This window comes from Microplitis demolitor, chromosome 4 (genome assembly GCF_026212275.2).
Source record: "Microplitis demolitor isolate Queensland-Clemson2020A chromosome 4, iyMicDemo2.1a, whole genome shotgun sequence".
In the NCBI taxonomy this organism is placed as follows: domain Eukaryota; kingdom Metazoa; phylum Arthropoda; class Insecta; order Hymenoptera; family Braconidae; genus Microplitis; species Microplitis demolitor.
In genome coordinates this window covers 7,723,101-7,737,235 of record NC_068548.1, presented here as the reverse complement: position 1 = coordinate 7,737,235, position 14,135 = coordinate 7,723,101, and the positions used below count along the sequence as shown (strand labels likewise).

Genomic DNA, 14,135 nt, shown 5'->3' with positions numbered 1-14,135 from the left:
AATCGTGTAATCCAATCTAATAGTTGTTATATAATTTAATATAATTTATATTAAAAAAAAAAAATTATTTATAATTTTTTCTAACATCTATATGTATATATTTATAGAGACTAGTGTTTTATAGGCCAAATAATAATTAACAATAATACAGACAATTATTCAATTTTATTCTTCAAATTTAAAAATAATGTCATTAAGAATTATCATCATTTTTGTTAAGTTAAAAATAATTTTAATTAAAAAAAATTTATTTATTTATAACTTGGAATCTATATATCTATAATACTATTTATTGTATTTGAATTATTTTTTCATAACATTTTATATTTTTATAACTTACTAATCTCTTAAACTTATTCGATTATTTTTTGATAATTATGTCATTGAATTTAATTATTTTTTGTTCAAAAAAATTTTTTATCATGATAAAATAATTAAATTCTTACAAATTTTAATTACCATTCGTTTATTTAATCAACAATTTATTTATTAATTCAAATAAATTTCATTGTTTAATTATCGATGAATATAAAAAAAAAAAAGTTATAATTAACAGCATTAACATACAAGAGATGATCTTATACTTATAATAATAATTATTATTATTACTTTTTTTTATAAATTAACAGATCTTTAATTTTTTTTTGTCCAATCACCAAAAAAATTAATACTCTTAGTTTATATATTGATGATATATATACATCTTTATTTATTTAATTAATTCATGATATAGAAAAGTAAAGTATGGAATTATTAAATAATTTCCGAAAAAATGATAAAGCAATAAGTTATTAATTATTTTAAATAAATTAAATATCAATAAATTTTGATAACAATTATAATTTTTTTCCCTTGTTTTCTTTAAAAACCAAAATATAACAAAAAAAAACTATATGTATATATATAATTTTTTTCAATAAATAATTTTGTGTGTAAATAAATAAGTTTTTTTCTTTAGCTGCTCATAGAATAGACCAAATTTTACTACAGTCACTTGTGTTTTTTTTTTTTTTTTTTTTTTTTCCCCCATTATTATTAAAGTTGTTGAATTAAAAATATTTACTTTTCAATAATGTCTTCAGGTTATTCTTCTCCTTCATTCCATTTAGCTTCTTCGGCTATCCGATCAAAACAATCTTGAAGAAATACATACTGAAATATATATAATAATAATGATAAATATTTACCTTAAATGACAGTAAAAATAAAATAAATAAAAAAAAATAGTTACATAAGGAGTAAAGACTTTAAGCCACCTAGGCGGTCGATTATCTGATCTCGTGTACTGAAAACAAAAAGCCATTCCTTCTTCATCAACTTCCCATCTCGTAATATTTTTCCACAAAAATTCAACGACTTGACTCTCAAGTGTTCCATCTTCCTTGGCAGCGTGAAGTTTAAAAGCACCAGCACCCACAGCGGCAATCACGTGTCCTTCTTTCCTTGAGTCGCAAGGACAATGAGGAAAAACAATGTCCCCATATCCACTGAGCTCTTGAGCAAGTTTCAAGTATTCATTTTTTCTTGAAGCATCTTGTAGAGCTTTTAATTGATATAATCGTTCTCCAGCAATGATATGTCCACGATTAACTTCGTCAATAGTTTGCCAAAATATCCAAGTCAATGCCTGCTCAGTTAATGATGAATGAGTTAAGTCAAACAGCCATCGTCTTATTGATAAACATGTTGCACTAGCTGTTGAATAATTTTGTATATAAAGAGTGTGGGGATGCTCATGGGGTTGAAGTTTACGTTCAAAATTATATTCAACAATTTCAAATAGATAAAAATATTTAGCTGTTTCATTATCAAGCCCAATTTTATTGCAAGTTGCTTCGTAAACATTTTTAGCAAGTGATGCTTTTGCAACAGTTACAGTGACAACTTGACGATCAGGTAAAAGAATTTTTAAATCAACTGCTGGTCCCTGATCACCATCCTCTTCCAAACGATCAGTTAAAAATTCTTGCATCGCATCACTTTCAGCAATCACTCGGACTGCACATACTTTTTCTAGATATTGCTCTAATCCACGACGACGTGCGTCCAGTTGCTGTTCGCTCAATTGAAAAGGCCATTTTCCAGGTAATTTAGGAAAGTTAAAGCCAATAAATTCTTTTTTCAAAGCCATATGTAAAGCAGCAAATTCACGATAACGTCGCGAGCAAAGATGACGACCAGCCATGTAGACGTTAAAGACAACGTATCGCTCATGCTTACGTTCACGCACGTGGTAATCTGGAACGCTTATCGGCAAAGAACGTTTCTCACTGTAGTCAACTGAGGCATAGCTACAATTAAAATTTGAGAAAAAAAATCAACATTATTTTTAATATTACTGTACGTAGTATACTGTACGTAGTAATAGACAACAAGGTCATAAATATAAATAAATTATATTAATTAAAAATAATTAATAATAATCACAACTCTATTCACATGACTACTACGAGTTATTATCTAATATTACAGTCGAGTCGCTTTATAAGTCCGGCTTGTATCTTTTTCTTTTAACCAGACTCGCGTTAATATGAGAGAGACACTAATAGGACTTATAACGCGACTCGACTGTATTAACAAACACGTACACACAACACACACACACACACACACACACACACACACAAAATAATAAATTTTTTTTTAAGTTTGAAATTTTATAACTCATCAACGAATTAGTGTATTAAAAAGGTCAATACATATTTTTGTTAGAAATTAGATGCTTTACCAAAGAGGTTGGTTATTATTTTCAGTAAATTTACTTTCTCAAGTTATTCAAAGTCAAAGTTGGATTCATAGTAAATTTAATTATGATTTGGCTTTTTTGACGCATCTATCAGACTTATTATCACAAAATGTTTTGAGGCCTTTTTTATAAGTTATTTTACTTCAAACAAATTATCTCCTAAATTATATTTATCAGTGACTTTTACTTAAATGAGAATATCACTTTTCTCTAGCAATTAATTATCATAGATAAATAACTTTTGGTAAGAAAATCTACTTTAAATTTTTTTATTAATTAAATATGGGCAGAACATCATTTTTTTTTTTTGAGTAAATTTAAATTTTAATGCAAATAGCTAAAGAAGTTTCAGAAATTTTAAAAACTTTATAGAAGATAATTTGTGGAGAGTTTCGTGGGGAAAAGCCCATAAAATTTCGCTATAAGTCTGTTATTTTCGCCGGAAGAGTCAAATAATGATAAAATTTACAATTAATTCAACTTTGACCTTGAATAACTTCTGAAAACGTAATCTGTATATGTATATTTACGTGTATATATATGTTTGGTTTATAAATACCTTAAATCTTCACATGGTTCCAATCTTTCAGCTTCTTGTGGTGTAACCGAAATAACGGTCAATGTCAAGACATCACCGCCAGATTTGATTAAATCAACTACTTGTTTATGTGTTGCTCCTTCTACATTTATATTATTTCTATAGAAAAAAATTTGTTTAAATTATCAACAATTTAAAAAAATTCAATAATTTTTTTAAAAATAAATACTTACACTTCTAAAATACGATCACCCTTTCTGACACCAGCTTTTTCAGCAGCACCATGTGGTAAAACTGCACTGACATGCTGTAGAGGTGCATATAATTCACCATTAATACTCCGTAATTGTCCACCTTCACTAACTTGACCACGTACATTAAAACCAAAACCCGTTTCAGTTTTATAAATTGTAACGCAACGTGGCCCTTGCCCTATAGGATTGCCACCAATAACATTACCTCCGCCACCACCTCCTCCTCCACCACCAACAACTGAATTCAATTTATGTTGTCCAGTTAAACGTCCATTGTTAATCATTGTTGTTGTTAATCCCGAATTATTAATTCCGCAATCATTGCAAGAAGTATTATCAATTTCTGATGCACAATCCGCCATCTTTCCCTACTCTCTTATTATTTTTTACGCGCTTTACATTTGAATTTTATAATTTATGTATACATACATATATACATATACAATAAAATTAATTATCTAAATAACCATTATTATGATAATTACTATTATTTATATTTTGAAAGAAAATTTAATATTCCAATACATTTCAATGAATTCTTGTGAAAATTAATTTTTTTAATGACAGAGTTGCGCAGCCACGACACATTTTATCGATCGATTTAATCACTAATAAATTTATATTTTATTACTATTTATTTATTTCATTATCATTTCTTTATCTGTTACAGGAACTTTATTTCACTATTTAGTTATTTATTAATTTATTAACTTATTTTTAAAATTGTTTTAGCTTAAGTATAATAATATGTAAACGTCAACCGGCGATGAAAAATTTTTTAATTGTTATTACTGCTATCATTATTACTTAGCCTGTTTTACCGCCTGATTTGTAAAGGATATATCTGCTGATGGAAATTATTTAACTTTTCGATACTCGCGCCCTTTCTCTGCTTTTCTTTTCTAGCAAAACATGATCACCATAAGTTGAGTAATGTCAGGGCGCGCCAAGCTTATAGCGCGAGTAACGACAAGATAAGTCTCTCAGCTAATTCAGAGTGCATTCGAAAATCTTACTGCTTTATAATAATCGATCAAAAGGTCTTTTATAATCATTCAAAATTGATGACTTGAAATTTGAACAGTAATAACTTTCATTCAAATTGTAAATACAAACAAAACAATATTGTTATTATTTTAAAATAAAAATAATGTTATGGTGCAAAAAAAATTTTATTGATTCAAATCTTTTGTATAATTGTAGTTAATTTAGTATTAACATTATCGTAGAATATTTAATCTTTTTCAGCAGCATAATGTTTAATAAATCTCGCTGATGGATCAAAAATATTTTTTACCCAACGTGGCATCCAGTAGTAGGGAATTAATGATTCAGCTTGTCCTGTATAATGTTTTTCAAAGACTTGCCTATTAACAAAAAAAAACAATATTTAATTTTCGGTATAAATTTTAATATATAAATAAATTACCTGTAATAAAATGATTCTTTAGTTTTGGGGGGACAATGAGGATATTTAACATGAGCTTCTTCAACTTCTTTGTCGGTAACCCGAGAATCAACGATCTCTTGAATAATTTGAAAGAGTGATTTCTTAATTGATGCAACACCATCACTAAATGCTTCTTTGTGTCGCCACAAAATGTTGTTAGGAAGTAAATTATCTTCATCGAAAGCAGATCGCAGTAAATATTTCTCGACTCCATCTAGTAAAATAATAATAATTAATAAATTAATTTATACATATTTTAGTTAACTAAAATAATATTTTAAAAAATTACTTTGTGGTTGACGTATTTCTTGATCAAGTGACAAATAGTAAGAAGTAAATTGTAAATCTAAAAATGGCACACGTAATTCTAAACTGTGAGCACTAGTAGTTCGATCAGCACGTAAACCATCATAAAGATAAATATCTTTAAGCAAACGAAGAGATTCCTCGTGGCCTTCGTGAGAGTTTGGTGCATCTCGGAAATAAATATAACCTTGCGCTAATTCATCAGCACCTTCACCGCTAAATATTACCGTTGTCAATGTATTTTCTTTAATATATTTTGCCAATAAATACATTCTAAAGAAAATAATTTAATAAAGTGATTGTTTAATTTAGTCAAAAGCTTTTAACACTAAAAGAAATAGTATTATTTTTATTATTAATAAATAAATACCCCACAGATGCGCGAACAGTCGTAATATCAAAAGTTTCTAAAGAATAAATTACATCATCTAGAACATTAGCGATATCTTGTTCTGTAAAAGTAACTTCATGATGTTCACTACCAATAAACTCAGCAACTTGTCTTGCTGCACGTAAATCTGGACTGTCTCCCATTCCAATAGCAAAGGTTTGAATTTTATAAGGTAAATTATGTTTTTTAGCTAGTTTCACAACTAGCGAGGCAACTAAACTTGAATCTAAACCACCTGATAATAAACATCCAATACGTCTGTCAGCCATCAAACGTTTCTCGATAGCTCCCGTGAATAATTTAACGATGTTACCTTTCACATCTGATGGTACTAAAGCTGTGCATATAAAAAAAAATTAATCCATAATCAATTTATTTATATCGTTAAATTTTATTTCAATTAAAATTTAATATCTTTATATGCAAATTAAAATAATACGTACTGTTCCAAGGAACAAATAAGTCAAATGCAGGTTTATCACCAGGTTTATGATAACAAACTCGTGATAATAATTCAACTTTGCCGCTTGTTAATATTTTATATTCTTCATAATGTCCTGGTGGAAATGGTTCCAATTTCCAATCTCCAGTTACTTGTTCTGTTAAACCCATTAGACCCTATTAATTAATTTAAAAAGCAAAATAAAATAAAAATATATGTATATATATTTTTGTTAATATTCTATTGCTCATAAAGCTTGTCAATAGATCATTTTAAAAATAAAGACAACGCTCAATATTTATAGAGAAAAGTTAAATTTTAGAGATGATAAAACGTTGTTATACATACTTTAGCTTCAGAACAAACAGCTAACTGGCCATCACTACTTGACAATCTAAAGAGTGGTCTTACTCCATATGGATCACGTGCTATCAAAATTTTATTTTCCTGCATATCCATCAAACAAAATGCAAAAACACCATCCAATGAACTAGCAACATTTTTTGCTCCACCATTCATATATAAATGAGTGATTATTTCAATATCACATTTTGATGAATATGAGAAATTGTATTGATCCCTGAGCTACAAGTAAATAAAAAAATAAATAATTAATTAATCATAAACGAGCAACCTGTAGTCACTACGTGACTGGTCAAGTATCACGACTACATTTATGAAATACACAGAAAAAAAGGATTTCTTGCCACAACAAATTTTTATTTGCACCAATAAATTTTATGCATTATAAGTTGAATGCAAAAATTCTCTTAGGGCGAAAAAATATTTTTTTGGGCAAGAAATCATTTTTTGCGGCAAGTTATTTTTCCTAGTTTTAAATAAATTTTTGTTATCAATTTACAATGCAAAAAATTTCCTGGAGTACGTAAAAATTTATCTTTAGACGAGGAATGATTTTTTGCGTCAATGAATCTTTTTTTTTCTATGTACGCTCTTTTGGTTTTGAGAAGTTTGTTGAGAGTAGCACAGTACCTCAAACGCTTTGCATTATGAGGCGTGCAAAATATGTAATTTTTGAATTAGTAGCGCGATATAAATAATATAGCTATTATTCAGTGACATTCAGTCATATTCAGTGACAGAATAATTAAAATATTAATTTGTTTAAAGAAAATAAACACGATCATCTTTTTCCCGCATAATTTGAATGTAATTCGAATGATATAGATAAATTAATTTATCTCAATACTTAGCAATAAAAAAGAGTTTAAACTATGAAAAAGCACCAATTCAAGTCAAGAATTTTCTAGCGATACTAAATTTAATAACATTAAATCATATAGATATGGCGGGAACAAAATTTTCCTTATTCTCTTAATGATATAGAAGATAATTAAATAATAATTACCTTTTCAAAATTGTATATTTCGCCGTTACATATCAAAAATATATTTGGATACTGATAAAGTCTCATTGGCTGCATACCACATAAACTATCCAGAATTGCTAGTCGATGAAAACCTAAAAATGCGTTCTGAAAAAAAAAAAATTTTTTTTTATTTAATCACAAAAAAAGCTGATTATTAGTATTATTATTATTTTGAATTACCTTAACACGAATATCACTTTCAACTCTTAAAGCATCTGGACCACGATGAGAAATTTTATTAAAATTATTACACACGCAATTTAAAGTTTCTCCATCAACACCAAAAACTGCCCAAATTCCACACATTTTAAATTATTTTAATTACTAGAATAATAAATAATGGCCACAGGAATATAACGTCAATATTTAACTGTCGGTTGTTAAAGAATCGATTTGAGTTAATTTATATACTTTTTTTATTTACTCGTTATTAAATGACGTAATGCTGATCAACAATTACACGCAGCAGTGGGTATTATGCCGCACATGACACACAACCGACCACGTTGTCAAAAATAAAATCAGCGCATGCGTAGTCATATTTTTTTTAAATTTTATTTGGCTATTTTTTTAAGTTGAATGTTTGAAGTATAGAGGGTGGAGATTAGAGTGCTTTAAAAATATCCACTATTTTTCCAAAAGTCAATTTTTTCGCTATTAACAAAAATGTATGAAAAAAGTGAAAAACTTGACTTTCGGGGTGATATGATCGACATGGATCAAGTTAGAGCAAAATCGTTTCTCAGACTCTTTCAAAAAGCAATAAATTACAAATAAAGACTGGTTTAAGAACGATACCTGAAAATCCGGCTAAGATATAGCAATTTAACAAAAAAGTTATTCGATTTACATGCTTTTTAAATAGGAAAAATTTTATATGAAAAAGGAAGTACTTAAAATTATTATTAAGGGTTCAAACATTGAGGAAATTTTTTTTTCGATGTTTACGAAAATATTTGAGTATTTCAGCGAAAAAAAAACGTTCTGTCAGTTGACCCTGCAGGCCAGCCCCAAAACTTCTCGCTGTTTTCGAGCTCCTTAAGCTTGAAAAATTATTGTGAATACATTTTTGAGCTCGAAAATACTATTGTATGCCTTTGTTTAAAAAAAAAAAACGTTTTTTACCATTTTTTCTCCAATGATATCTCTCGAACGAATAAACCGATTGAGACGGTTAAGGTAGCAATCGACGCATCTTATTGAGTTCTACAGCTGATCAGATTTAAAAATTGATTTAAGTAGTCGTTTTTGAGAAATTGCGAAAATACTAAAAAAATTTTTTTTTTTTTAATTCTTTCGACAACGGTTTTTCTTGAACAAATGAATCGATTTTGATAGTTAAGGTGGCATTCGACGCGACTTATGAAGCTTCAGAGCCCAGTTGATTTTGGAATCAATCCATCGAGCAGATTACAAATTATCAAAAAAAAACATTTTTAAAAAAAGTTTATTATTGGAATATCTCTGAATGAGCCCTACCGATCAAGCTCAATTTTTTTCAGCTTTTAAATATTGACAAGCCGCGTCGAATGACGCTTTGACGATCAAAATCGGTTCATCCGTTCAAAAGTTATAGATATTTACATACATACATACATAGTATAGTGCCGGATAGCTCAACTGGTAGAGCACTCGGCGCGATACCGACATGGTCTGGGTTCGATTCCCAGTTCGGGCTATATTTTTCTCAATTTATCTATAAATTGTCTTATTGAGAAGGTTTGCATGTTTTAGGTTTCCACTATATTAAATTGGATACACTCGGACATCATCTTGAAATTAGTCAGAATAGCTTCCTAGAATCTCAAAACGTCAAGATCTCTTAGAAATTTGATTTTCGAAAATCGGACTGAAACCGATAACTTCCCGAATTTTTGAAAATTTACAATTTTCTTAGCGGGAAGTTAAAAAATAGTCGATTTTTGTGAAGCACCTTAATATACACTATTTTTCAGTGGTTTTCACTGTTTCAGATTTAGAGAGTATCATTTCTTTCTTCCGCGATATTTCTCAAAAACGAATTAACCGATTGAGATAGTTCTTGAGGCAATCGACAAGTTTTTCTAAGTTCTAAAACTGATTAGATTTCGGAATTGATTGATCAAGTCGTTTTTGAAAAATTAAAATAAAACTAAAACAAATAAAATAAATTGTTATTTTTAATACTCATATGATTTAATAATACTGCATCCAAATCTGAAATTCTGATCGTAACTTCTTTTGTCAATCTGTTTTTAAAACATATTTAGTTCTTTCAAACTATAATAGTCGTATAAAAGTCCGAAATCCAACAATTTTTTACTTTTCATATGATTTCCCGAGAAAAAATGTTTATATATAATCATACATAATTATATATAACTATATATGATCATATATAATTATATATGATTATATATGATCATACATAATACAATATTCAAACGGAGAAAGTCATATGTAGCTCCATATATATTTTATATGATTCTATATAATACTATTCCGAGAAATTTTTTTCATATAGAATCATATATAATTATATATAATCTTATATATATATATATATCCATATATAACTGTATACAATCATTAGGGTGTTTAAAAAAAAAATGATTTTTTTTTTTCATGGTATTCAAAAATTGGAAGTACCCAGTTTTTCAATCGGTTGAATTTCATATAATTTTGTGAAATTATTCAATGTTTCCCAAAATTTTATATAAGTTTTTTTAAATTTCACATCACAACAGAAAATCAAAAAATTTGAAGAAGCTTAATAAAATTTTATATAATTATCATCGAGGCCGACAAAAATAAAATTTCATATAAGTTCATGGAGTTTTTTTAAATTGTGTAAAAATCCATCACGAAAACTTATGAACTCGGTCTTTACCGGCATTTCACTCTAAATATACATCAATTAAGCACATGACTTGAACTCTCGTGATGTGGACCAGTGATCAACGTTCAGGGCTACCAGCCAAAAGGAGCCGTGTTCGAACCCAGCAGATGTTCCAGGATTTTTTCATCATTTACTGCTATGAATTCTTGTTACTGAATTTGTAATGCGTTCGCGCGGTAATAACCAAATCAAAAATTTGGTATTTAATTTTTTTTTTTTTTTTCAAAAATATTTTTTAATTATATATAACTTGATTATATATAATCATATATGAAAAATGGTCAAATATAATTATATATAGTTATATATAATTATATACAGTCATATATAATTATATATGATTATATTTGGCCTTTTTTTTCATATATGATTATATATAATCGAGTTATACATAATTATATATAATTTTATATGATTATATATAAAAATTTTTTCTCGGGTTGTACCAACTAGTTTTTAAGGTAAAGTTTTTACAACCCACGCACACAATATTATCAAAATGGCGGGCTCGCGCTAATGACCGTTTAAATAAAATTGGTGCGAATGACAAACATAAAAACATTTTTCGCTAATTACAATTAATAATTAAAGTTTAATAAACAAGTGATTCAATTATCAGTAATAAGTGTCGTATTAATTTAATTGATAATTAAAATAAAAGTTTCAGTGTATAAATATTTAAAAATATTTTATGAGTATGAGTATTTGTCGTTAGGAAAATACTGAGCACTGTCACTAAGTATACGATATATATTTCAGTTATTATTTATTATACACCTTTGATAATATTTATTTATATATGTTAAAAATAATTATTTGATATCTATACAATCACAAATATTTTAATTATTAGTAAAAATAAAAATTTTTTTTTGCGCGCAGACATTTAAAAAATGGCGCTCGTATGAAATTCTCACTCTTTTACACTGTGATTGTGTTTTTTTTTTATTATCAGTAATTGATAAGGTAATTATTTATTAATCCGACGGAAAGATATATCTTTTAAACAGAGAGTAAGTGGGTTAAGTAGAGAGCAAAATTATCTTGGGAATAGAAAAAAAAATAATAAGTATATTATATCACACCGAAAAATCGAATTTTATTTCGGGGTCAGAAAAAAAGTATCGTCTGCTTTTTATTATCATTATAGTTCTCGTTTTATTCTTGCTTTTATTCCACTGACATACGTTATTTTATCTTTTATTACAATAAATATACTCGTGTATAAAAATTATTAATTGCTTGAGAAAACAATAAGATTTTATTTAAAAATTTTAATTTTAAAATTGAACAATGGCAGCCCAGTGGATACGTAAAGCTGTAAGTACTCATTCATTCATTTATTTAATCATATCTACATACATATATATTATTTAATATTTATCTTATAATTTATAATATAAAATTATTTTAAATTCAGGTTAGAATTTATGTACAGATTAAAAAATTTTTTTTTTATTTAAATAATTAATTAATTAATTGTAATTGAATAGATTACACCAAAAATCGGCAATGTAAGATTATACAGTGGTGGATTGAAAAAATGTACATTGATACCGGGAGATGGAATTGGACCTGAAATTTCAGCAGCTGTACAAAAAATATTTGATGCTGCTAAGGTAAGTCTAATTCTACAATTGTATTGCATTTATGATAAAATTTTGTTAAATTTTATCTGAGTACTATTAAATGCTATAAATTTTATCAGAGAAGTATTTTATCTAAATTTTATTAGTACCTACATATATATATATATATATATATATACATAAACGGAGATGATGTAAAGTTCAAGATGGCGGGTTTATTAATAATTAACTAATCAAATAGGTAATTAAGTTGTTGGTACTTATTCTAATTTATAAATTATAGGTACCAATTGAATGGGAATCGGTAGACGTTACACCAGTAAAAGGTCCCGATGGAAAATTTGGAATTCCTCCTGCTGCGATCGATTCAGTCAATAAAAACAAAATTGGTCTTAAAGGTCCTTTGATGACTCCTATCGGTAAAGGACATCGGTCTCTTAATTTAGCTTTAAGAAAGTAAGTTGAGTTCATTCACTTACATAATAAATATTCAATTTGAAATTTTATTTAATTATACATTCAAAGGTTACTATAATTTATGCACTGAAAGTATTATGTAATTGATTTACTATATTTTTCATATTCATAGTCCATAAATTATTTTACTATCAATGAAATGATTAATTATTTATTTATTGATAATTAATTTTCTTTTTTTTTCTTTTTTTTTCTTTTTTTTTACAGAGAATTTAATTTATATGCCAATGTAAGACCCTGTAGGTCATTAGAAGGTTACAAAACACTTTATGACAATGTAGATGTTGTAACTATTCGTGAAAATACAGAAGGTGAATACTCTGGTATTGAACACGAAATAGTTGATGGCGTTGTCCAGTCAATAAAACTTATTACTGAAGAAGCATCACGTCGTGTTGCTGAATTTGCTTTCCAGTATGCCACTGATAACAATCGTAAAAAGGTTACAGCAGTCCACAAAGCAAATATAATGCGTATGTCAGATGGTTTATTTTTGCGTTGTTGCCGAGAAGCTGCGAAAAAATTTCCCAACATTAAATTCGAAGAACGTTATCTCGATACCGTATGTCTGAATATGGTACAAGACCCTTCTCAATATGATGTACTAGTGATGCCAAATTTGTACGGTGACATCTTGTCTGACATGTGCGCTGGTCTTGTAGGAGGTTTAGGTCTTACACCTAGTGGTAACATTGGACTAAATGGCGCTTTATTTGAGTCAGTTCATGGTACTGCACCTGATATTGCCGGTCAGGATAAAGCAAACCCCACTGCCTTGTTATTATCAGCAGTAATGATGCTCAAATATATGGGCCTCAATGATCATGCACGTATTATTGAACACTCTGCTTATGAAACCATAAAAGAAGCCAAATTTTTGACCGGTGATTTGGGTGGTAACGCCAAGTGTAGTGAGTACACCAATGAAATTTGCAAAAGAGTTATGGCCCAAACTAAGTAAATCATTATTATTATAAATAAAATATAATAAAGTTCGTGAGGAAAATCGTGAGGCTTTCAAGTGAAAAGAATAATAATTATTTGTTTTTTTTTTCTTTCTTTTTTTCGTATCGTTATTCACCAAATACTCGTAGATAGACTGTGGTGAAATATCATATTTACCATTGATTTCAAATTAAAGAATTTAATTGCATCGCGTTTTTATAAATAGGTATTTATTTACATTACGGTATTATTGATTTTTTTTATGATCGTCAAACAAAATTAAAACTAAAGAATTAAATATTTTTAATATATAATTTTTTAAATAATAATAATAATAATCATTATTATTATTATTGTTATTATTGTTGGGTATTGTAATAATACCGTAATGTGTTAAAATTATGTTTGCGTACGTCCATTTATAATAATAACAATATTGTAGTTAGTAAAGTGTATGATTAATTTCTTATAATTTTATTTATTATCGCTCATCTAAGAACAATAAATACAAAATAAAAATAAAATAAATAGTCATATTGTTGAGTCTCTAGTGTTATCGAAAGATTTTTGCTCCTGTAAAATACCTATTAATTATTATTTATTATTATAATAATGATAATAATAATAATACATTGATAAATAAAATAATAATAAAACAAAATAGCAAAAAAAAAAAAAATATGTTAAATTGTTTGTTTCTTCAATAATTCAAGTTCTTACAGGTTTTAA

General features: G+C 27.5%; 3 protein-coding genes across 3 annotated transcripts; 1 reads left to right on the top strand and 2 right to left on the bottom strand.

The window, feature by feature from the left end:
- Positions 1-708: 708 nt before the first annotated feature.
- LOC103574968 (sorting nexin-27) lies at positions 709-4,324 on the bottom strand. Its single transcript, XM_008554546.3, has 4 exons — positions 3,518-4,324; positions 3,306-3,443; positions 1,232-2,291; positions 709-1,152 (listed from the first exon to the last, which is right to left on the bottom strand). Exons 1-4 carry the CDS (start codon positions 3,898-3,900, stop codon positions 1,084-1,086), a joined length of 1,650 nt encoding a protein of 549 aa, XP_008552768.1. The 5' UTR covers positions 3,901-4,324; the 3' UTR covers positions 709-1,083.
- A 367-nt stretch (positions 4,325-4,691) lies between these two features.
- On the bottom strand, positions 4,692-8,009 carry LOC103574967 (asparagine synthetase [glutamine-hydrolyzing]). The gene is made up of 8 exons (XM_008554545.1): positions 7,698-8,009; positions 7,497-7,622; positions 6,476-6,712; positions 6,129-6,303; positions 5,665-6,022; positions 5,278-5,567; positions 4,968-5,202; positions 4,692-4,905 (listed from the first exon to the last, which is right to left on the bottom strand). The coding sequence occupies exons 1-8, from the start codon at positions 7,821-7,823 to the stop codon at positions 4,773-4,775; spliced, it is 1,680 nt and encodes a 559-aa protein (XP_008552767.1). The 5' UTR covers positions 7,824-8,009; the 3' UTR covers positions 4,692-4,772.
- Positions 8,010-11,471: 3,462 nt separating this feature from the next.
- LOC103574966 (probable isocitrate dehydrogenase [NAD] subunit alpha, mitochondrial) lies at positions 11,472-13,953 on the top strand. Its single transcript, XM_008554544.2, has 4 exons — positions 11,472-11,715; positions 11,889-12,014; positions 12,268-12,440; positions 12,669-13,953. The coding sequence occupies exons 1-4, from the start codon at positions 11,689-11,691 to the stop codon at positions 13,420-13,422; spliced, it is 1,080 nt and encodes a 359-aa protein (XP_008552766.1). The 5' UTR covers positions 11,472-11,688; the 3' UTR covers positions 13,423-13,953.
- Positions 13,954-14,135: the final 182 nt, after the last annotated feature.

Excerpts from the sequence above, each read along its gene's own strand:
- LOC103574968 (XM_008554546.3), bottom strand. The coding sequence starts at position 3,900 with ATGGCGGATTGTGCATCAGAAATTGATAATACTTCTTGCAATGATTGC. Across the intron at positions 3,444-3,517 it reads GGTGATCGTATTTTAGAAGT|AAATAATATAAATGTAGAAG; the intron begins GTAAGTATTTAT and ends TTTTTTCTATAG. Across the intron at positions 1,153-1,231 it reads TTAAAGTCTTTACTCCTTAT|TATGTATTTCTTCAAGATTG; the intron begins GTAACTATTTTT and ends TATATATTTCAG.
- LOC103574967 (XM_008554545.1), bottom strand. The coding sequence starts at position 7,823 with ATGTGTGGAATTTGGGCAGTTTTTGGTGTTGATGGAGAAACTTTAAAT. Across the intron at positions 7,623-7,697 it reads AAAGTGATATTCGTGTTAAG|AACGCATTTTTAGGTTTTCA; the intron begins GTAATTCAAAAT and ends TTTTTTTTTCAG. Across the intron at positions 6,713-7,496 it reads AAATATACAATTTTGAAAAG|CTCAGGGATCAATACAATTT; the intron begins GTAATTATTATT and ends ATTTACTTGTAG.
- LOC103574966 (XM_008554544.2), top strand. The coding sequence starts at position 11,689 with ATGGCAGCCCAGTGGATACGTAAAGCT. Across the intron at positions 12,015-12,267 it reads AAATATTTGATGCTGCTAAG|GTACCAATTGAATGGGAATC; the intron begins GTAAGTCTAATT and ends TATAAATTATAG. Across the intron at positions 12,441-12,668 it reads CTTAATTTAGCTTTAAGAAA|AGAATTTAATTTATATGCCA; the intron begins GTAAGTTGAGTT and ends TTTTTTTTACAG.